Source organism: Lissotriton helveticus, chromosome 7 (assembly GCF_964261635.1).
Source record: "Lissotriton helveticus chromosome 7, aLisHel1.1, whole genome shotgun sequence".
Taxonomy (NCBI): domain Eukaryota; kingdom Metazoa; phylum Chordata; class Amphibia; order Caudata; family Salamandridae; genus Lissotriton; species Lissotriton helveticus.
This window is the reverse complement of record NC_136068.1, coordinates 835,988,968-836,013,512: the sequence shown is the minus strand read 5'-3', so window position 1 is coordinate 836,013,512 and position 24,545 is coordinate 835,988,968. Positions and strand designations below refer to the sequence as shown.

Sequence of the window (24,545 nt, the reverse complement as noted above, 5' to 3'; positions counted from 1 at the left end):
AGACGGAATGAACAGGAATACCTTTTTTAGGATTTTAAGGATTAAACAGCATGCAGCTGTAGTCTGATTGATCTGTGATTCAAAGAAAAGCTTGGTTTCGAAGAGGACACTAAGGTTTTTTACCTTGCTGGCAGGTATTGGAGGAGATCCCATGTCATTTGGCCACCAGCTGTCAGACCAGATACCTGGCGTCATTCCAAACAGCATGACTTCTGCTTTTGACGTGTTTAATTTCAAACAGTTAACCTTCATCCCGTTCCCTATACGATCCATGCAGTCTTGAAACTGGGAGGCCGTATCTGTAGCCAGGCTGTTGATATACACAATAATCTGTGTGTTGTCAGCATAGGACACCAGTGAGAAATCAAAGCTTCTTATCAGTTTGGCTAAGGGGTTGACATACAGGTTAAAAAGAGTGAGGCTCAGAGATGATCCCTGAGGGACTCCAAAAGGAAGCAAAAAATCCGGGAAAATGAATACATCGTGAGCCACTGATTGCGTCCTGTTGGACAGAAAAGATCTAAGTTGGAGGAGTGCTTTATCCCTAACCCCTAGCGAAGCAAGGCATTTAACCAGCACCTCATGATTGACCATGTCGAATGCCGCTGAGAGATCTAAAAGGATAAGGGCAGCACTACTTCTTCTGTCAAGGGTTGGCCTGAGTTCCTCCGTGGCTGTAATGAGCGCCAATTCGGTGCTGTGGTGAGCTCGGAAGTCAAACTGCGAGTGGTCCTGAGTGTCTCCTTCCATCAGAAAGGAGGACAGTTCCTCATTTAGGAATCTTTCGATAACCTTAGCAGGGAATGGTAGCCTGGAGATGGGTCTATCATTGGAAGTGTCCTCTGGATCAAGATTTGATTTCTTCAAGAGAGGCAAAATGGAAGCTTTTTTCCAATCGGTGGGAAAATTCCCTTTGGTAATAATTTGGTTAAAAATAGTCCAGAGGGCATATGCAATGGTTTCAGGAACCATATGCAGGATTTTTGGTGGGCAGGGATCAAGGGGGGATCCGGACTTGATTAGAGATACATAAGGATAAGAATAGACCTGAGGGGGACGAGGGCATGAGATGGCGCTACTTCTGCGGTCTGGAGCTGTGGACTGTCCCGTACGTGTGGTCCACATGGGGGCCCTGATATAGTCAGAGAGGAGATACGGAAGGGGCGTCCCCCCCCTTTTCTGCTGGATCCTGGATGCCTACGGATCTCCTACTCAGACAGGAAGCTAGCGAAGCTCTGTTTGATGACTACAGAGGTGCCTGCCAAGGTGCTGAGCCATAACTGCTGCTGATATCGCTCCTTTTGGGGACAAGGGCTTGTGCTAACAGCCTTCTGCGGTCTGAGGAGAATCTCCCCAAGAGTCCCGTTTGCTGCCCCTGGGTTAAGTAAGGCCTTGAGGGATAGTCTGTCATATATCAGGAGGGGCGTGTGCGATTCTTGGTCAGAGACGCGCTGCATAAGGGGGCGTTGTTTGCCACGGAAGAGGAGGCCAGTGCCTTTGCGACCGAAGCCACGGAGAGATTATATCCTTGGTCAGTGAGAGTCATGTCGACCCACCACTCCAATAAGGAAGACATATCGGTGAAAGACATGTTCACTAAAAACTCTACAAAACGTTCGGCAGCAGCCCCAGAGGGAGGCGAACCGGAGACGATGGGAGAGATGGCCAAGGGCACTGCTTCAGGAGGGGATGACTCCCCCATCACTAAATCATTCCTGGAGCAGTTGTTTGAGTCCCTCCGTGGTGACTTCGCTGAGCTGAAGCATGATATAGCCTCTGATATTACGGGGCTCCACCACAATGTTGAGGAACTGGGGCAGAGGGTGACCTCCCTGGAGCAGAATCAAGATGCCAGAGATGAGGAGGTGGAGGCTCACTCCCAGGAATTGTTGAGGTTGTGTGACCAGAATACGGAGCTCCGGAATCAGCTAAAGGATTTGGAGAACAGATACCGGTGCGCTAATATTTCGATTAAGGGAGTTCCTTGCCAGGCGGTCACGGGATCCCTGGAGGACATTGTGGTCCGCCTCTTCAAGCATGTTGCTCCATTGTTGCAAGACCAAAATATCGTCCTTGATTGCACTCACCGCACAGAAAGACCAGCCTCCGGTCTGGGCCAGCCACAAGACATACTCACCTGTCTCCACTATTATCGGAAGAAGGAGGCCATAATGATGGCGGCACGAGATCTGAAAGACACTGAATTTGAAGGCTTCCGGATTTGGCTGTATCAAGACCGCTCCACGATCACACTTCAGAGACGCAGATCCCTCAGGCCCCTCACAGACTTCCTACAACTCCAGAAGATCAGATATAAATGGGGCCACCCTTTCTGCCTTCAATATGTCTGGCTAGATGAGGTCAGAGTGGTCCGTTCCCTGGATGAGGTTGGTAACCTGCCATATATCTCGAAGCTCTGCAATGCGAGATCAGCGGAATCACCAGTGCAAGTTTTGGAGAGAGGACAAGGCTCCCGATGCTCAACCAGGCAAGTGAAGAAGGTAATGGGTAAACCCAGGGAAGAAGATAGCAGAGCGGGGGCGTGGCCAGGCATCGAACAGTGATGGCCGCGTAGTGTGAAGCTCCGTCACCCTGAGATTCCCCACGGCTATCCTAAACCTTTATCCGACCTCTCTGATGGTCATTTCGTGAATCAGAGGCATAGCGACACCCAATCCCGCCATCCCCGCTCGCGACCGCCATCTGGAGCTGCAATTGCAGAGCTCGATAGATTGGGGCCTACCCGCCTGGCTGGAGCCGGGGTCCACAGTGCAACCGAGGGCCGGTGAGGTGACGCGGCCGGGCTGACGCTTCCCCGCGGGGCCTCTGGCATTATTGCCGGTGGGAGGGGAACACGCCATCTCCCCTCACAGTTTTGGATGCATTAATGCTGGAAGCCTGCGAACATCCGTGAGAGGACTCCGGTGGGGCTCAAGAGAAATGTAATTGAACGCTGACATTACCCGCAAGGGGGTCTGAGCCGTTGGGGCTCTTTGCTAATTGGAGGCCTTGTGACTCGGCGCTTTGCTGCCCGCCCCGCCGCCGCCCTCCTGCTTACTGCAGAGATCAAGGGCTGTGGTTCTGGGCGATCCATGACTTGAGGCATTTTGAGGCCTACTCCCCTTGTTGAAGCCGGGGCCCACAGTGCTGGCGGGAGCCAGGGGAGTGGAGTGGCTTGGCGGGCTGTTCCCAGAGGGGCCGTGAAACCAAGAAGACCTTCACTTTTGGAGGAGGTACGGGGGAGCCCCCCAGGAGGGTCGCACTGTGTTGGGGCCAGACGCCCAGTGGCAATCCTACAGGAGGAGTTTGTCTGGGCCAGGGGGACCCTGAATCGGAGTGCTGGTTTTCACTGCATTGCCGGGCACTGAATTAAGGCGCAGGTGGCATCTCGTGGAGGGACGGAGACTGATCTGATGTACCCTGCATCCAGGACTCGGGGTTAGCATACCCCTGGGGTCACCGATAGTGAGGAGGTGAAGTGCGCAGCTGCCTCTTGCCCCTCTAGACACTGGTTGGGGTCGGCAACAATAATTACGCAATGGACCGCAGTAAAACCTCCGGGGCCAGGGTACTCAAACCTGCACAGACCAACAAGCTTGGCCGCTACACTATACCCAAGGACAAGCAATCAGACCGACAGTGGAGAGACCCCTCCCTTGGTGGCCCCGGGGACAAGGAACAGGAATTATCTCTGAAAGATATCATGGACGCCATCACTGGCGTCAAAGCCTCCATGGAGCAAAAGATGGACTCTATGGCGATCGATGTGAACCTCATCAGGGCTGATTTGGGCAAACTGAATGAGAAAGTCAAGCAAGTTGAAATTACTGCCACCAGTCTTGTTGGGGATGTCGCACAGCTCCAAGGGTAAGTCCATGAACTCCAATCTTTCCGCAAATTCACAGAATTAAAGTTGGACGACTACGAAAGGCGCCTTCGGCGCAACAACCTGCGCATTTTGGGAATTCCGGAGAAGGTGGAGGACCAGTCCCCGGACCTCTTTGTTAAGGATCTCATCCTGAAACATCTGCAAACCAAAGGTCTCAGTAAGTTCTTTGTCATTGAGAGGGCGCACAGGGTCCTGGGCGGCCGTCCCAAACTGGGCGCTCCCCCGTGACAGATGTTGGCCAGAGTCCTGAACTTCCGAGACAAAGACGTCATCCTCCAGAACGCCAGGATGGGGGCTCCCCTTCACTACGAAAATGGGAATATAACCTTCTTCCCAGACTTCACAGAGAGGGTACAAAGACAGCGAAGGTCGTTCTTTGCGGTTAAGCGAGAATTAAGAGAGAAGGGCCTGAAATATTCAATGCTGTTCCCAGCGTGTCTCCGGATCGAGGCGGAGGGAAAGGCCTGGTTCTTTGAGCATCCGGGAGCAGTGGCAGACTATATGGAACACAGGGGAGCTGGAAGCCCAAACAACCACAACAATAGGGAGGAAGAAGTCAATCGGCCTTCCTGAAGATGAGGTCAAACTTGCAGCTGAACTCGAACTGGGTATACAGGGCCTGGAGCAGGGTGGGATTGGGGGGTAGAGGGCATTGGTGCTTATCTATAACAGTGGCGAACTCCCATAGGCTTAATGTATCTACCTATTTCAGGGAAGCGCACTTTTTCTTCTACTTTTAGTTCTATATAAGGACGAAAGGCACTCTGCAAGTTTTCATATGGGCAGTTCAAAGCCCAGAGTGCAGGGCAGCAGGGTGGGGGGGCGTTGGGAGGGGGTTCTTTGTTTAAAAAAAAAAAGATTGCAGAGAGGAGCGGACGAGGCTGCCCCATCACCTCCAACAGAAAGAAAGCTGAGGCGCATCCCGCTGAGATCCTGCTGCTGTGACTCCTGGTAGTCATGAAGGCTGCCTGTGCTGAGCAGAATGCGCATTCCCTGACGGGGCTCCACTTTGCCAAATGCTCATCGGTGACTGCGCTCACCTGAGACATGGACCCACCTCATTACGATTTTCCAAGTGCCCTCCGGTGGGGGAAGTTTATTATGTTGATGTTGTGGTTTCCTCTCTATATCTTGTTTTTCATGTCTCAGTTTCTTTGTTCCAAGGGTTTATTCTCTAATCAAGAACCTTATGGGAGGGAGCTAGACATCTGTGGGAGACTACTGCAGACATACCAGCTTTTTAGGTCTTGCCCTGGCGATTACAGCGCGAAGCCGGGACGCCCCTTTGCTGGGGCAGCTGCGCGCTTTACAAGTATACGACATTTAACATTTAAGCGCTGTCTCGCCGCGAGACCTATAGTCAACGCCTGTGCTTCCCAGGAGACAAGAGATGGGCACGCGCAGCTTGCCGGAATCGGATCAGGTCTCGCGCGTGAATATGCGCTCCAATTCCGGCATGCTGTTCTCACACACACACACACACACACACACACACACACACACACACACACACACACACACACACACACACAGACACGCGTGCGCGCGCGCACACACAGACAGACACACGCACACACAGACACACGCGCACACACAGACACACGCGCACACACAGACACACGCGCACACACACACACGCACACAGACACACTCACACACACACGCACACATCCCCTCCCCCCCCACTCACCGGGCTCTTTCCGCATGTCCCTCTCTCCCTCGGCAGCGGGTCAGTCTCGGCAGCAGGCAGGGCTCTCTACGAGCACGGGAGCCCCGCTAGCTCACACGCTCACTTCCGGCTGGCTTCACGGGCACAGGAGCGCAGGCTAGGCTCCCGTCTGCTTCCTGTCTTTTTGCAGCCCGCCCCCGTCCCAACACAGGTTGCCTGGCTTCCTGTCCAAGCCGGGCTGCGGCGGTGAGTTTCTCAATACCTGACTTGTTATTTATTTAATAGAGTGCACGTAATGCTTGTTTACTACACTAATTGCCACTGAGTAGAGCAATTAATAAAACAACCCTCGTTTTTTGCACCCAATTTTTTTGCGATTTTTCTTCACTTTATACTTCATGGAACAGATTGCCCGTAATGCTTGTTTACTAAACTAATTGCCACTGAGTATCACAATTAATAAGACAACCCTCGTTTTTTGCACCCAATGCTTTTTTGCAATTTTTCTTCACTTTATACTTCCTGGAACAGATCTCACTGCACTGTGAGTCAACAGATAACTAGAGAGCCCCTCTCTCCGGTTCATGCGTCTTCCCATCCGTCTCCATGTCTGCCAACCTACACTTGGGGAAACATTGGGGCATATTATCAAGCCTGTGCGATAAAATTATCGCCGCTTTATTGGCCGAAAACGGCCGATAAAGGGGCGATAATGGGCTTGATAATATGCTCTATGGAATTCCAATCGAAGCCCATGTTAGATGTGAAGACATCTAACATGGGCTATGATTGGAATTCCATAGAGCATATTATCAAGCCCATTATCGCCCCTTTATCGGCCGTTTTCGGCCGATAAAGCGGCGATAATTTTATCGCACAGGCTTGATAATATGCCCCATTGTGTTTTCCAGTGAATATGATTTCGTTTCGTTCAGAATGCAAGTCTCGTTGTTTCTAGGCACACCATTTGGAAATGTCTGAAAAACTCAATTTAAAGCAGAATCGAATACAGCTGGCTGTCAAGAGACTAATTGGTTCAAGGGTCAGTAATGAATTACTTTAAAAATTGAAAAGTCCCTTACTTTTAAGTATAGGAGTAAAGGTCAGTACTGAAAGATCTCACATTTGAGAAAAGTAACTTAAAAAGACTACCCCGACTAGAATGTCGACATAAACAGAGGACCCTCAGCCTGTCTGTCCTCACCTCGCCGCTCTGGCAGCTTGGAACATTCCCGTGTAATTACTGGGAGGGTCTGCTCAGGGAACCGTCCAAAGGACACCAAATGGGGGTGGTGGGGGAGTGAGTGTATTGTGGTTATTTAACCCCTTCTTTCAAGAGCGGTGGGGCCAGAGAAACTGTAGAGAGACCTCCAGTGAAAAATGTGCTCAGTATAGAGTTGACAGACCAGCCCCCCCTTTCTCTCCTTGTAAATGCTACACCATGTTTCCTCTATTGTTGAATGCTGGTACAGACCCTGCATCTCGGAACACACCAACGCATCGTACAACAAAGGGGGTTTCCGAAATCCTTACTGGAGCCACTCAGGCTAGGAGCCCTCAAAACCAACCAGACACATTAAAACAGGGGACGTGCTGGACTAAGACCCCTCTTTGGATATTTTCCCCGGGGGTAATCCTTTAAAATGTTACAGTGTCGCAGAAGGCCTCGGATCAGAACCAGATACAATCAAGCAAAATAACATTCTAGAATGCTTCTATTTGACTGTGACCCAGTATTGGATGAAGAGCACTAGATCTGCACTCTTTCTCTCACGCCGAATTACATACCAGAATCTCATTCTCCCCTAGCACCCCGAAACTCTGCACACACACTGAGGCCACCTAGGACAAGTTCCTACACTGTAGCAGTCTAGCCCTGGTCCAAATTAAGCTTTGATGAGTGCTGATGGAGTGCTTTCAGCATGCTTGTTGGAGCTCATCCTCGAACCCATACACCTCTGCCCTCTCTGACGTCATAGCACCTAGGGGAATGAATTTGAGAGTGCTAGTAAATCCAGCTCTGACTCCCACTGACCCCTCGCATCACACGGAGGGGCAGCGTGATGTCAGAAGTGGAGGAGGCATCACTACTTACTCCCCCGGGACCAGGGCCGGACTGGGAACCAAAATACGGCCCTGGCAAAGTGCTCGGCCGGACCCCCACCCCCGGGGGGAGGGGGTGGGGGTGCGACCGCGCTCTTTGCCAGGGCCGGTTTTCGGCCGATTTTGTTACAGGGCACTGTAACAAAAGCACGGCTCGAGGGTGGGGTCCCAAAACTGCCACCCTTCCGGCGCACCAGGGGATTGCCCGGTGCCTGCAACGGCCAGACCGGGCCTGCCCGGGACTCTACAGGGCCTGTGCCTTTAATTTACAGTCTTTAATTTAAAGCCTCTGCAGACACAGATACACAGACACACACACACACACACACAGACACACACACACACTCTCTTATGCTTTCACTGTGCGCCAAACATTTGTAAAGCCAATAGGTTTGGCACTCACACTTGAGCACTGATGATAGCAATACAAAATACTTGCTGCAGTGCAAAACAAAACAATTAAAATAAGGATTCCTTTGTGTATATAATGTACTAAGGAGAGAGATTTTAACATGGGGTGGCATGTACTTTTCAGAAATAAAATAGTCCCTCGTGTTCCAGGTCTCGCATTATTAAAGTTTGAGGTATTGGCATTGTAAATGACAATGCCTTTTATTCATTTGCATCGGTGCGTAAACAAGCGATTTGTACTTATAGTCCATGCTTATGAGAAGCAAGGCTGGCAGTTTCTTTTACTGCCAGCCTTGCTCATCGTAAGTAAGGACTATATGTTCAAAGTGCGTGTTTATGCACCGATTGCAGGTTTTAAAAACAAATGAATAAACTGCATTGCCATTTACAATGCCAACAGCTCAAACTTTAATAATGCGAGACCTATTGCATTGTAAATGCTTGTTTTAATATTTCCCCATGGTGGTGTCCCTGATTAGCCTCAACATTCGAGGCCTTAATGCCCCGGCCAAGCAGCTAGCTGTTCTAGTGATGCTTCGGGACTCGAAATGTGACTTATGCCTACTACAAGAGACTCACCTCCTTCAGGAAGACAGGTGGAGACAGCGGTCCCGCTGGTTTGAGAGGTAATATTTTTCTTCAGGAGCCACCAAAAGGGAGGGGGGTGGCTATTTTGCTTACGACGCACTTTGTGGGAAGGGTGGAACTGGTGCTCATGAAAACCCCTGACAGAATGTTGGTGCTACGGTTCACATTTCAAGGGGGTACATTCACAGTGGCTACCACATATACCCCAAACGAGCTACAGGAAGTTTTCTTTAGGGACATGATGGCCCTGCTTCTTACCTGTCCCAACAGAGATATTGTGATGGGTTGGGACTTTAATATAGCCATGGATGCCCAGCTAGATAGATCTGCCCGAAGATAGGCCGGGGGACTGACTAAGGGTACCCGACAGGGGGTAGGCGAGGCAGGTTTAACAGATATTTGGAGACACCTTAATTCCGGAGAAACAGAGTACATTTTCTTTTCTGCATCACATCAGTCATATGCGCGCATAAATTACTTTCCGACTACATCCCAGATCACTCGGAACACACTTTCGGCCGAATTTGCGGCAGCCTCACTTTCGGATCACTCTCCCTTAATTTTGATTATGGGGGTCAGATTCCTACACCCCTCGGTAGCGTTTGAACACTAACTTCTGACTTATGACAAAGTAAAGGCGGATACACCTACGGCACTCCACTCCTTCCTGGAAACCAATGATCTCCCCGGGACATCCATACACGCTCTTTGGGAGGCTCTGAAGGTGGTCCTGTGAGGGCTCCTTCTAAGTGTATTGGCCGGTTTCAGGCGCGCAACACACATTGGCCTCACAGGGCTTCAGACCACCCCAAACCCCCCCCCTGTGGTGTGTGTCAGCCCGGGCTGACACAGCTTCGCGGGCTGGCGAGCATCAAACTGCAGACGCACCGGAGTACTTAACAGATCTCTAAAAGACCATTTACTTGTAAATGAGGCTTTTGTTGTGTGTTCACCCCTTCTTACAGCCACTCTATCCGTGGTTGGAAGAATTAGCCCCTCCCGAAATATTTTCTAGCCCCCTCCCCCCCCGGAAATTTGGCTCTAGTTGCCCGCCTGGCTGGTTTCAATTGAGATTGGAGGGTGAAGAGAGAGGTTTTAGAGTCACAAATCAAAGATTTGAAGTTGGCACATGTCAGGGCAGGCTTAGTGGCCATCCGCCGCCAGCTGAATGTGGCACGGAAGCAGCTGCGGGCGATCGATATGGGACCTGCAGAATATGCCCTTCTTAAGATACGTCAGACCTACTATGCAGGGGGAAATGCAGGGAGAAATAAGGCAGGGGGCATGTTGGCCCATCACCTTCAGGCACAGGCATCGGATCGTGGGGTTCCAGAGGTGCGATCAGTTGACTGCTCCCTTTGCTCGTTGGATGCGGAGGTCGCTAACACCTTCCAAGACTTCTATTAGACGCTGTACCAGGCGGAGCAGCTTTGCAATGTAGATATTGAGTAGTATCTAGCCCCGGTGCCCCCACCAGTGGTGACAGGTCCACTTTTGTCGGTCTGGAGAGGGACATAAGTACGCAAGAGGTACTCTTAGCAATCCACAACCTAAAGTCCAATAAGGCTCCCGGCCCCGATGGTTATGGCGCAGAATTTTATAAACTCTTTGGGGAGCTGTTAGCTCCTATCTTGACAGAGGTGTACTATTCACAGTGGGAGGGTGAGGTGCTGCCGGAATCAATGCTTCGGGCAACCATCATAGTGATCCTGAAACCTGGGAAAGACCCTAGGGATTTCGCCTCCTATCCCCCGTGATGTCCCTCCTTGGTTCTGGTCTTTATTCACCTTAATCTTGTGTTTTGTTCCTTTTAAATGATACCCATTGTATGTGCAATGTGCTATCGCCGCCGGCCTGTGGAGGTGGGTGGTTAGTAATGTGAGCAATGTTATGTTATGTTATGTTAAGTAATTTGTAAAGTGCGACTGTTACCCGAGGGTGTCCTGGCGCTATCTGCTGTCCATGAGAAAAGGAAACATACACTATCGGGAGGAAGAGTCTAGAATAACCAGGTTTTAAGCATTTTTCTGAAGGGGAGTAATTCGGTACAGCATCTCAGGTGTGTGGGGAGCTGATTCCAGAGTTTTGCTGCTCCGACCACAAATCTCTTACCACCCCAGCAAGCCTTTTTCACCGGTGGTACGGTTACTAATCTTTGCCCTGATGAGCGCAAAGATCTGGATGGTGAGTACCATTGCAATTGGTCCTGCAGATATAATGGACCCTACTTCTTAAGCTATCTAAAGACAAGGCACAAAGATTTAAAATATATCCGTTGTCGTACCGGTAACCAATGAAGTTTACAGATTTCACTAGAGATGGGAGAGAATTTAGGTAGGCCCACAATCAGCCTGGCAGCTGTGTTCTGCAACAGCTGTAGCCTCTGCAACAGCCTCTCCTGGATATTTAAATAGATGCTGTTGCAATAATCAAGTCTAGACATGACAAGTGCCGTGACCACTGTCTGCCGACTTTCCTTAGGCAAAAAAGGGAGAACTTTCTTAGTGGTTCTAATAGTGAACATTGTAGAAGAAACCACTGCATTGATTTGTTTCCTCATGTCCAATCTATCATCCAGTTAGACTCCAAGGTTCTTCACCTGTGTAGAAGGAACAGGAAGAGCGCCCAAGGAGTTTGGCCAGCAATTTGGGGTCCAGGTGCTTATGTAGTTACCGAATAGGATGACCTCAGTTTTATCTGAATTTAATTTCAGACAATTGCTGGCCATCCAAAGTCCGACTGTTTCCATACAATCGTGTAGCTTGTGGCAAACCACTCCTTCTGAACCAGGGAGGAGGGAGACCATTATCTGTGTATCCTCCGCATAAGATGTAAGCTGGAACCCATAAGATCTTATTAGTGGGGCCAGGGACGATACATACACATTAAATAGAGTTTGACTTAGTGATGATCCCTGAGGAACCCCACAAGGCAGATGAAAAGGGGTTGAGCAGAAATCTCTGAGAGCTACTATCTGCTTACACCCAGAAAGGAAAGATTTTAAAACCTTGCAGGCGGAGTTCTTTACTCCGCAGGCTGACAAACGGTCCATCAACAATGAGTGATGGACCGTGTCAAACGCTGTGGAGAGATCAAGCATAATCATTGCTGCTTTGCCCCCTTGATCCAGTGCTTTCCTAATCTCATCTGTTGATTTAAGGAGAGCAGTCTCTGTGCTATGGCCTTCCCGAAAGCCATATTGGGTACAGTCAAGCATCTCTGCCTCTAGCAAATAGCTGCTCAAATGTTTGTTTATCCATTTCTCCAGCATTTTGGCAGGAAAAGGTAGCCGGGAAATGGGTCGGAAGTTCCGTACATCTGTAGGATCCAGATTTGGTTTCTTTAGTAGCGGGATCAAGGAGGCCGTCTTCCAATGTGCTGGGAAGACACCTTCCTCCAAAACCCTTTCAAAGAGGGGAGTCAGCACTGATGTAATTGTCTGAGGGGTCATTTTGGTGATTTTGATTGGGCATGGGTCGTACGGGGAGCCAGATTTTATGTTATGCAAAAGGGTAGTCTTATCTGTGTTACTCGGCAATGGGAATTTCGTTAGTAAATGGTCTGTATGTAAAGTTGAAATGTGTCAAAAATAATAAAAAGATGTTAATCCCCCAAAAAATAGGAATATTGCACCAGGTTGCTGTGCTGGATACAGCAAATTTAGGATATTCGACAATTTTATGGGCATACTTTGCATAAGGACTTAACTATGCTCTACAGTGTTCTATTCATTTCTACATGTGTGCACTTTCTTTCATGATCTTAGGTGCGGAAGCTGGTGAGTGATTTCTCAATTATAGCGGCGATCCTCATTTTCTGTGGAATCGATGCTTACTGCGGATTGGAAACTCCCAAACTGATCGTGCCCACTGAATTCAAGGTTGGCGCAATATTCTGCTTATTTGACTACACTGTTCACGTTAGTGCAAAAACAAATGCCAAGTATAAAAACTGCCCTTAGTGCACATGAAGCAAAGTAGATATGTTCAGATATGATATTGGTTTTAAGCACTGGAATAACAGGAGAGTAAATAAAGTGAGGGATATATGGAAACCGTGGGAGTGTTGGTTTGGCAGTGATCTACATTTCAATCAGTTCTCTCACACATATTGTATATATTCTTTGGGGCAATTGTTTTTTACGTGCAAATCTAACACCCCTGCCCAGTTATCCACAATCATAATCTGGTTGTAAAAAGCAATAGAATGTGGTAAATTGTGGCTTTGTGTCATGACCAGTGTCTAGACAACATGCTGAATGTATTTTGTGATGTGAAGAAACAGATTTGTATGTACTTGAAGTGATGATGATTTTGTAGCGGGTCACTGGAGACCAAGCCATATCTATGAAGTGCGGCTCCACCATGCACAGCACTTTAACATCAAATGGAACTGGGAAGTGGTTTCTTCTCTTTTATGATATATTTGCATTTTCAAGTGCCATAAAAAAAGCACACAACACAAAATGACAGGAATGCAAGTCAGTGGATTTTTTTGTTTTTGTTAGGAAATAAAATCCAATACCATGCTCAATTTGTTAGTTAAATTATAGCTGTAAGATCACATAGGTATTTTCTTTTACCGATTATCATTTTCAAATATACAAATAAACAAAGCAAGGCTTTTGGGTAATTACAAAAATGATCCTTTTTTCTGAAAACCTGCACGACGTACACATCTCCTCCATAAAGGGAATTCAGCTGTGTCTGTCATAAAAAGAAGCTTCCTCACATGCAACGAGTCAAGAATAACAATAGTTTACTGGAATGCCCACCCTAGTGTAGTCACTGAAACTGAATTATAGTAGTGCTAATGATAACAATAGAAATCAAAATGTTGGCTGCTTGTCATGCCATATTTGTAACATTCACATATAAATCATGAACAGACAATATTGAAGAGTGTTTCTTACAACTCTAGCAATTAACAGCTAAATCAAAATCTGCCACTGTGGCCATTTTGTTTTTTTTTTTTTTTTTTTTTTTTTTAAAAACCTTTATTTGAGCAAGCAGAAACGTACAAGGATGGGCCTACAACCACACGGGCCAGCCGCTAAAAAGGAGTAGACACATATCACATAAGCCCGCAGAGGTAACCGTCAATCAACAATGCAATACTCCACATTAAATACAGGACCAAAACAGGTTTTATATATATGAAAGAACAAACATACAAAAAGGCGAGAGTGTATCACTGAAGGTCAGCCCAAGGGACGCAAGGAGGGGACAGCAGCGGAGGTGCAGTAATAATATCCTAAGCACTAAGGAGTATGGAGCGGGGGGGGGGGGAGGGGGGCAGATATCAGGAAGAAGAAGGGGGGGAAGAGCTGGTGACACCAGCTCAGTCCCTATATGAAGATTCCGGGAACGCTAGCCTAGGGAGATAGGGTAATCTCGATAGTGTCCACAAGGGGAGGAGTACAAATGTCGCCACGGTATTCGTTCCATTGACCCCACACCTTTACCCATGCCCTGGGTCTACCCCTGGCCACATAAACAGTTTTCTCACGGAACATGGACCAGTCCATATTGTCCTCCCATTGCGCGAGGGCTGGGGGCCTGGAGGCCCCCCAGAGTTGCGCAATGTCTCGCTTCGCAATCATATAGCCCAGGGTGGCCCATCTAGTCTGTGCCACCGAATAGTCCGTGGGCTCCCAAACATTCAAAAGACAGCGACGAGGTTCCGGTCGCAAGGATATCCCCGTCACCACAGTCATCAGATCAAGCACGGCCACCCAATAAGCAGCCACCATCGGGCACTCCCAAAGAATATGCAGGAAAGTAGCACGCAAACCACATCCACGCTTGCACAGTCCATCAGAGGAAAAGCCCATCACCATCAGTCGCGGTCCCGTCACGTACACACGATGAAGGATCTTCAATTGGACCAGACGGAGTCGAGCCGGTATAGCCACCTCCTTCGGAGAGGAGAGGGCCGATTACCAATCCTCATCATCAAGTTCCAACCCATCTCCCATCCACTGTTCCCGCAGTCGGGCCAATAAGTCAGTCCGATTGTTGATCAACTTTTTATAGATCAGGGAGATAGTGCTATCAGGAAGATGTCCGTCGAGGATACGGTCTTCAAGTGGGGAAGAGTCAGGCGGAATCTCACCAGGAGCAAACACCGAAACCAAAGCGTGCCTGATCTGCAAATAACGAAAGAATTCCCGACTACTCAGGCCATAGTCAGCCTGGAGGGCCTGAAACGGGCGCACAGAACCCTTAGAATATACATCCCCCACTTTAGAGATCCCAATCAAGTCCCAACGGTCAAAACCCTTGGAAGACCAAAGACCGCCCAGACGTTCCGAAGCATAAAGAGGCGTCGCCAACGTCAAGCGATCCTCCCAGCCCAGACTCACATTCGCAGCACGCCACACTGTCAAAGCAGTCAAAGTAGGTCCCACAAGATGGCGCCCAGCGGAGCGAGAATAGAGTACTCTATTAAAGTCACCTCCCGGAAGCTGAAGTTTATCCATCTCAAACGCCGGATTACGACCCGGAGAGAACATAGCGTGATTAATAGCGGACAGATGGGAAGCCCAGTAGTATCTCTTAATATCGGGGAGCGCCATGCCCCCATCGTACCACGGGATAGAAAGTTTCGCGAGAGCAATGCGCGGTCGCCCATCCCAAATAAGTTGCCTCTGAAGGCTCTCAATCTCCCGAAAATAGGTCTTGGGGATAGGATCATAATAATTCTGGAGAGCGTAGAGAAACCGCGGTAGTGACATCATCTTAAACAGGGCCGCCCGACCCAGTGGAGACAGGGGAAGTTTGCGCCAGCGGGCAACGTCCAAACGGAGCCTAAGCAACGGGGGAAGGAGATTACGATCAAAACGAAGGGACGGATCCAAGGTAACGAAAACCCCCAAGTATTTGAAACCATCCCGGACCACCTGAAGAGGAAGTCTACTCGGCAACGAAGGCAAGATACCAGATAAAACGTATACACAGGATTTAGACCAGTTGATGACGAGGCCTGAGTTAGCACCAAAGGACGCAAGAACGTCAAATAAAACAGATAAAGACTTGCGAGGGGAAGTAAGATACAAGAGGATGTCGTCCGCATAAAGCGAGACGCGGTCTTCGAAGTCCGGGGCCCATCGAATACCTTTAAGGGACGGTTCCCAACGGAGCCAGGCCGCCAACGGTTCAAGAGCGAGCGCGAACAACAAAGGGGACAAGGGGCAACCCTGACGGGTACCCCTGCCCAAGGAGAAGGGGGTCGACACTCTACCGTTCACTACAACTTGCGCCAGAGGTTCCGCGTACAACAGTCTAACCCAGCTAATAAACTCGCACCCGAATCCAAATTTCTCAAGTGTCGCCCATAAATAGGGCCACTCCACAGTATCAAAGGCCATGGAGGCATCCAGGGACGCCAAAATGGCCGGTTCAGTCAAAAGCCCCGCCCTCGCCAGCGCGCCGTGGAGGCGACGTAAATTCAGAGCAGTGTTGCGATGCGGGATAAAGCCAGACTGATCCGGATGGACCAACTCCCCAAGAACCGAAAGGAGACGGGTCGCCAAAAGTTTAGCCAACACCTTAGGTTCAACATTTAATAGGGATATGGGCCTATACGAGGAACAGAGGTCACGCGGTTTACCCTCTTTGGGAATGACGACGATTGTCGCCAGACGCTGATCATAGGGAAGCATGTTTCGCTCACGAGATTCTAGAAACATGGCGCGGAGATGCGGCGCCACCTTATCGGGGCATAATTTGTACAACTCAATAGGCAAACCGTTCGGGCCCAGTGCTTTGCCCGAACGGAGCGATCGAACTGCATTAGCTATCTCATCATTCGTAAAAGGGGAGTCCAAAGCAATACGGTCCAAGTCGGTGACACAGGGCAAAGTGATATCACGCAGAAGAAGGCGGGAGTCGGCAACATCCCTCACAGACACGGGAGCATATACCACACGGAAATATTCTGCAAAACGATCAACAATGGCGGTCGGATCAATCAAATTCTCACCACTCGCAGACTGAATCACGGGCACCACACGATTAACTCTTTCTTTCTTGTCCAACCACGCTAGGAGTTTGCCCGCCTTGTCACCCACATCGTACAATCTGCCCTGCTGCTCACGAAACATCACCTTTGCAGCGTCAGTGACCAGAGATTTATATGCAAACTGTTTTAGACCCAGGGCATGGAGTTTGTCAGGCGTGACACCAGATTCCAACTCGTCCTCCAAAGCAGAGATCTCCCCCTCAAGGTCCACCACCTCCTTCCTCCCTGCCCTCTTAGCTTCAACAATCAAGGAAAGGGCCTGTCCACGAATCACAGTTTTAAAAGCTTCCCACAGGGACACAGCCGAAGAGACCGACCCCTCATTTTCCAGGAAATATGCATCCATGGACTTGAGCAAGAGGGTACGAGTCTCAGGGGAGGAAAGATACCAAGGGTTAATGGGAGCCACTCGGCCCGCCGCCTCCACCCCAACCTCGAAACGGAGCCAGAGCGGCGAGTGATCAGAAATACCCCTCGGCAAGTGTAAAATCTCACGAACCGCCGATGATTGGGCTGCGGGCATCAGGAAATAATCCAGCCGGGACAGACTGCCATGGGCCCCAGAATGAAAGGTGTATTGGAGCTGAGTAGGATGCAACAGTCGCCAGCAGTCCACAAGGCCAAAGGTATCTAAAAACCCACCCAACCACTGCTGAGCCTGCGGGGTATCTCTAGGGGGATGGCGATCGTGAAGGCCGGAAAGCACCGAATTAAAATCACCGGCAAGAAAGAGAGTGCTATCAGGGAGATCCAACAGAACACGGCCCAAGTCAGTAAAAGTAGAGGCCTGCAAACCCGGGGGAACATAAACATTTAAGAGAGATAGGGTGCGGCCTTCATATCTACCCACCAGGACAGTATATCTCCCACGGTCATCATGAATCACTTCATCGATAGCCAGGGGGAGGGAGGTTCGAACAAGAATACCCACACCCCTAGATCCGGAGGTAAACCCTGAGTGCGCCACAAGGCGGTAGCCCCATCTATTCATCGCATAACAAACATTACCAATCAAATGGGTTTCTTGCATGAAAACAATGTCCGGTGACAAACGTCGTATACAGTTTAAGACCACACTGCGCTTAATACGATCTCCCAGGCCATTAACGTTCCAGGAAAGAAATTTCAACCCTCTACCCCCCATCCCAACCACCCGAGCCAAGACCCCTCGTCCATGAGCTAGACATCAGGAACAGCAGCAAACACAGGAGCAACTCGCCTTGAAAACAACACACAGAAAAGAAAAAACTTCCCAACCCCCCTCCCCCAAACTGAAGAGAAACACCCCCCACCCTGCACCCCTGCAAAAAGCTAAAGAGCCACCCCAACCTGCAGTGTGCCTGTCGCCCAAAAACCCCTATTCTACACAAAGACCCCGGAGGAGGAAAGGTCTCCGTTCCATCCACCCCCCGACCTCAGCAAGAACAAAGAAAACAAACGAAAAGACAGAATAATCCCAATGTAGAGGGACGCCGGCCAACACTCCTGAGAATGTATTCAAAATAAGACATAAGAGCCGAACAGTTAGATCTCCACACCACCTTCGGCACCGCCCGGGTGAGCGGCGGAGTCTGTCTCAGGAGGACAGTCAGGCAACGAGTCCAGCCAGTCATTAACAGCATCTGGCCGATCAAAGAAAAGGGTACGTTCATTGTATTCAACCCGGAGTCTAGTGGGAAAGAGCATGGCGTAACGTAGGCCCCGATCCCGGAGACGTTTCTTGGCACCACGAAACTCCATACGTTGTCTCTGAACCTGTTGGGAAAAGTCCGGGTAAAAGTTCACCGTAGCATTCTCAAAGGCCACCGGGCCCTTCGCCCGCGAGGCCTGCAGGATAGCGTCCCGGTCTCTATAATGAAAGAGCTTCGCTACAATGGGCCTCGGCGGGGCTCCCGGCTTGACTTTGCCCCCTGGAACACGATGTGCACGTTCCACCGTGAAAAATTTTGTGAGACCAGAAGGGGCCAAATGGTTCAAGACCAGATCCTCAACCAGGAGATCCACCGAGTGGGGTTCAGGGTTTTCCGGTACACCAACCAGGCGAACATTGCAGCGACGCGCCCTATTTTCAAAGTCCTCCAGGCGACGGGTCATGAAGTCGTTCCCCCGACGGAGATTCCCAATCTCTGTTTGGAGCTCCGAGACGTCATTCGTAAGGCTAGAGGATTTAATATCCAGTGATTGTACCCTCTCATTCGTCTTGCCGAGGTCAGCACGAATCAGATTCACCTCGATAGCCACGGTGTCAAGTTTGTGGGCCAAGGCCTCGTACTGTAGGCCGATGGATTCCCTCACACCCGAGATGGCGCCCATGATATCCTGTAAGGAGGGCTCCGCCGACTCTTCCAAAATCCGTTCAGACGCAATACTAGAACCAGGCAGGGCAGCTCCGGGGGACCCCTTAGAATGGGTATAACGGTCCATGACATTTGATTGAACTGGAGCTCCGCGCAGAGGTGTTTTCGTCTTGCGCGTCTCTCTGTCCCCTCTGCCCGCCATTTTGAAGATGCGTCACAGGACAAGCCACCAGGTCCGACGGGCCCGACACCCAAAGTACAGGATCAAAAGTACAGAAAAAGGGGGCACAACTCGGGTAGAGGTCGCCAAACCAGCAAATAGGTCACATGAAAGCCCAACAGCCGATCTGCCTCCAAGTCTCAGTCGCAACACGACATCCACAGCCGTGGCCCAAGTCGGAACGGAATCGAAACCGAAACTTAGGAAGGGGGGACCCACAAGGCCAGATCTCCTGCCGTTGTTGTTCAATTGCAGGACGGCTACAGTACCGCACCCCGTCCCGGGCGCACCTCAAGGGCGGAGCCCAAAAGTTCAGAGCACCGTATCTCAGGAATACGAGATCCAAATCGATTTCTGAAAAGTGCTAGGGTAATCAGCCAAACGTCCCCTACACGAATTCTTGCAAGAAATCAGGATTCAGCCAGGATAAAATGTCGGGAGCGGCGAGGGTCCGGAGAGCGCTGTGCTCAAGCGGCCATCTCGGATGCCCGCCAAGCTCCTCCAGTGACTGTGGCCATTTTGAAGGAGGAGACCTCCCTTCCGCAGGTCAGAGAGGCAAGGGAGGTCGTGCACGTCTATATAAGCTTCAATGCCCGATAGTCCTCGCGTTCTCTAGTAGCAGAAGCATCATCACTCTTGCATGCATGAACGCGGTGACGTGTTCCCATACCTTAGAAGCGGTAAACATCGTTTACCACGCATGTGATACACCGCATGCCATTACAACACAGTCATTACAAGGACCGCATTGTTACATCGCATACCATTACAACGCAAGTTGTTATAATGACTTGGTGTAGGGGGCAGAAGGTGTTGAATTTAAAATCCAACATCTTCCCTACTGTTGCACAGACTGGAGTTGGAATAGTAAATTATACTATTCCAAAATCCAGCGCCCTCACCCAAAGCAAGTTGTTGTAATGACTTGTGTTGTAATGGTATGCGATGTAACAATGCGGTTGTCGTAATGACCGCGTTGTAATAGCATACATTGTAAACGCATGCAATGTATTGTGGCCTATTCCTTAGGAGCTAATGCAACACCTTACAAGGCACTCACAAAACAAAGTGTACCCTCCTATTTTATCCTCAGGGTTAGCAGTTCTGTTCGATTAGTTGCTCACTAGTAGCATCGTTTGCATGCTGATCAGGGTTGCCCTTTTGGTCTCGTTTGTAGAGGTGTCCTGCTTTGCATCTTACCCAGTGGCTATCCAGGGTTGTTTTTCTATGCCTGCTTTCCATGCAAGGGGCTTTCCTCTTTGCCTCTCCCCAGTGGTGCCGTCCTTTGGCTGATGTTGAAGCTAAGACTTTTCCTTATCTGCTGTGAATGAGCTGGATTCTTTCGCTTGCTTGTTTGCTAGTGCAGCCTTTTCTTGTCAATTTGTTGCTCCATACTCATGTCCACTGACGACTGCTTCACAGTCAGGCCCGGACTGGCCGTTGCGGGCACCGGGCAATCCCCCGGTGCGCCGCAAAGGTGGGGGCCGGTTTTGGGCTCTGGGGGCCGTTTTTGTTGTTACAGGGCCGTTTTTGCAGCATAGCAAAACACCTAAAGAACAGCCCGCTCATAATCATGATGTAAAAAAAAGAAATAATCACCCTATGGGAAACAGGTAAGGGCAGTGAAAGTATATGTTTTTTAGCACTTGTACGGAACAACATTAATGCATCAATAAGAACCTTTTCCGACGCCATGTCTGCCAGGGGCTCGACTGTCGGGAGAATCAACAACCTGCGACCTCTAATTGGCGCACTGGATGAGAGACTTTGGCACATAGGACAGCCACCAATCCTGCCAGATGTCCCATAGCATTGCTAATTGTACCATTCTAACAGACAAACAAAGGGAAGACAGGAGTGGTCAAAGCACCTCCCCAATTGTCTGCACTGAGGGAGTCCTGCGATCATTAAAACTCTAAGGGTAGCATCCATTCAAACACAGAAGATAGTTTTAACACTGCACCTTCTGTATATTTGGCCAATAGAGCATCACTGAACTCCTAAGTCATGCTACTGCTGGTGAAGACCTGGCAGTCTGATTTAGGGGCAGGGGTCAAGGAAACCACTACAAACTTCCCTAGGTGTGCTGTTTCCAAAGTCTATCCAATCCATGTTTCCAACCACTAAAATTTATGACAGATCAATGGTCAGAGATAGACGATCTTTCTCTTTCACTGGCTTGCAGGAGCCTGTCTGTCACCCATCCCCGTATTCCCTACTATGCATGGCTGTCTGGCAAGCAGAATGCCCCAGGACACGGATATAACATTTGCCCTGCCCTGGTAGTTGACAAGCCATCTGCCGCTGCTCCACAAGACATTCAGTCTGAACCTCTTAGATGTGCTTAGGATCTATTTCTGCATTTAGGGAGATCCCCTTGCAAAGCAAACTATGAATCCCCTATCTGTACATGAGACAGGCGTGCTGACAGGTGTCTATACATATTTTGTTTTAAAAGCATCTGTGTGTTATTGATCTCAAAATCAGAAACTATGTGTCTCATATTCTGGTTATCCCTAATTTTCATGCCACAGCTGCAATTCTGTTTCTCCCTGGTGTAACACTAGATCTATGTTTTTCCATTCAGCAAATGTTTTATCCTCCAACGTTTAACTGTCTATGTTCATCCCAAGAGTGTTGTATTATAAAATAAAATGAAATCCTTAAAGGATATTTAAAAAAGTGACTAAGTAATTCATTTATTTTTTTAAGCCAACAAATCCCAACAGAGGATGGATCGTGTATCCGTTTGGGGGCAATGCATGGTGGATATCATTGATGGCTGGCATTCCCGCACTCTTATTCACCATCCTTATTTTCATGGACCAGCAGATCACGGCTGTCATTCTTAATCGTAAAGAGTACAAACTACAGGTCAGTTCTGTTTCTATATGCTTACGTGTGTCTATTATTGTTTCTAGAATGGTCATGTGGTTCTTGATCACTTCAGAAAGAGTAACTGACTTTAATCAGGCATTAGCTTAAACCCTACAGGTTGTTCTTTGGTGCTTTGCACTTGTGCAATTGATAATTTCATCATTTGGATAATATTATATCTTTCTGAAAAGCATAATTGAGATAGATTCTACAATGGTTCTTAACCTGTGGTCCAAGGACTTAAGGGTTGTCTGCAAAGTCTACTCAGGGAGTCTTCACCTGCTTGGAAAATTAGTTAACAGATTAATAAAGTGCATATAAATAAAGAAGATACATGTATAATTTAAACTTTCAAATGTTCTGTAAATGTGAAGGAATTTGAAATGGAAGATTAGAAATTAAGGTCCTCATTACGAAGCTGGTCGGCCCAACCATCCAACCGCCATCTCCGCGAGTCTTTACGACCGCTAAGGCCGGGAAGCTTCTCCCTGCGTATTATGATGCAACCACTGCTAGTGCGGTGGTCGCATCTACAGAAGAGAACATATCCACAAATATTTCACTGCAAATGTGTACAAAACTAACAAAATCCATGTGATATGTACACACATGCATAACATATGTGGAGGTATGCCTTGTGCACCCCATTACTGGAGTGTGGCAGAATGTGCACAGTCCAGTCAATGGGGATACATACCTCAGAAAGGCTTTCCTGCATTCGGCCGTCCACAGGATCGTTGTCATCGGGGTTCAGCTTCCGAGGTGTAGGAGGGAGCTGGAGGAAAGGATCCACGACAGAGACTGCTGATGAGGAGCGGATTGGGGTGAGTATGCACCCCAGATCTTTCATTTCCAACGACTCAAGTCAGCCCGTCGGACCGTCAGCGTCGGGTCATCGGAAACCCAAATCATAATCCGAACAGCGGTTGGAGTTCCCTGTACAGTTCTATGGATGCAGTTTGTCTCCATCCGCCATCTCAGCGGTTGTAGGAAAGCTGTTGGAGTTGGTGGTCTTTGCGCGGTCGATCAGAGTGCACGATGCATGCATTGTAACCAGCCCCTAAGTTAGTATCCTCAGATTGATTCATGGGAGTAGTACAAGAACAATGCTACTGCATCAAACAGAATATAGTATGTATGATAAGTGGCCTCAATTGAATGCTCAACTCTTCCTATTATGATGTGTATCTGTTTTTTTATATTTGCTTGTGAATTAAATAAAATATTTTTCGAGGCACATGAGCTGTAGATCGTATACTTGTGCATAGATCGCCATCTGGTGTTTGGCTCGGATGTTGTGGAAGAAGACTTTGTAGTCACGAGGTAGGTGACTCCTCCTTAGGATGATAGTGCGCATGGGCATCGACTCCATCTCCAGACTGTTTTTTTCCGCCATCGGATGTGTCTTGCTGCGTTCCGGTTCTGTATCGTCTTCGAACCTTTTTGACGCACAATCATTACCCCTCAACGGTATTGTTTCGATCACAGATGTCCCCTTCGACGTGCATCGTTGAAATCCAACAACTTCAATCGGGAGCTTCGATGCGGGTCTCAAGGCCTACCCGCGCCGACCACGCCAGCAGTCGATAGAACAGACTCCATTGAAAAAATGCCCCAGGTGTTGTGCTAAATTTCCACACACAGACCTACACGAGGTCTGTAATCTGTGTCTATCCCCGGAGCACGAAGAAAGTAGCTGCGAGGCCTGTCGATCATTCCGATCGAAGAAGGCGATTTGTGACCGTCGGGCTCGACGTCACGAGATGACACGCGGCACTAGCCCAGTGCCGGACATCTTCAGAGAAGAGTGTGAGTCTCATAAGCACAGCGCCGAACACGAGAAAGAAATCTCCGTGTCTGAAGCCGACCACTCCGACATGGAGCAAGATTCGCATATCACTCCAGGTCAACGAACTGTGAGAAACAAGCCCCAGGTCACCGAAAACCCCACAAACGCTCCGGTATTACCTTCGCCTTGGGGCCTAGGGAAACACCAAAACGTGGTTCAGATGCCCCGCCCTCCGGCCCGGCCATGAAACTGACAGAAAAAGCCTCCGGCTCACGATCGAGCTATCCCCCCTGTACTGAAATACCATCTCCGGCACCAAAAACCAAACCCACGCATGGGCCCGATGCTTCGATACCGGCACCGGAGTCATCTTCGGCACCGAAAGACATCGACCCGAAATCTCACAAACCAAAATTTTCAGATCCGGCAATAACTAAGCCCAAATCTTCGGAGCCGAAACCAAAAGATAAGCCTTCGGATCCAAAACCTAAGGACAAACCTTCGGAACCGATAGTTACAAAAGACAAGCCTTTACACAAACCTTTGGAGCATAAACAACATGCACCAAAGGATTCGGAACCAAACAAACAAACCACTCCTCTTAAGGCTTCAGAGACTATGCATAAAACACCCTCTGAAAGAACTAAAGGAAAGGACATACCAGCCAAAGAACTTCCTTT

At 49.1% G+C, this 24,545-nt stretch overlaps 1 protein-coding gene across 1 annotated transcript in view; it reads left to right on the top strand.

Annotated features, from left to right (window-relative positions):
* LOC144769271 (electrogenic sodium bicarbonate cotransporter 1-like) overlaps positions 1-24,545 on the top strand; it is a 584,697-nt gene that overhangs the window by 428,062 nt on the left and 132,090 nt on the right. The window contains exons 14-15 of the mRNA XM_078653329.1: positions 12,427-12,540; positions 21,912-22,073. Coding sequence (XP_078509455.1) covers positions 12,427-12,540; positions 21,912-22,073 — 276 coding nt within the window. The remainder of the gene's footprint in view (positions 1-12,426; positions 12,541-21,911; positions 22,074-24,545) is intronic.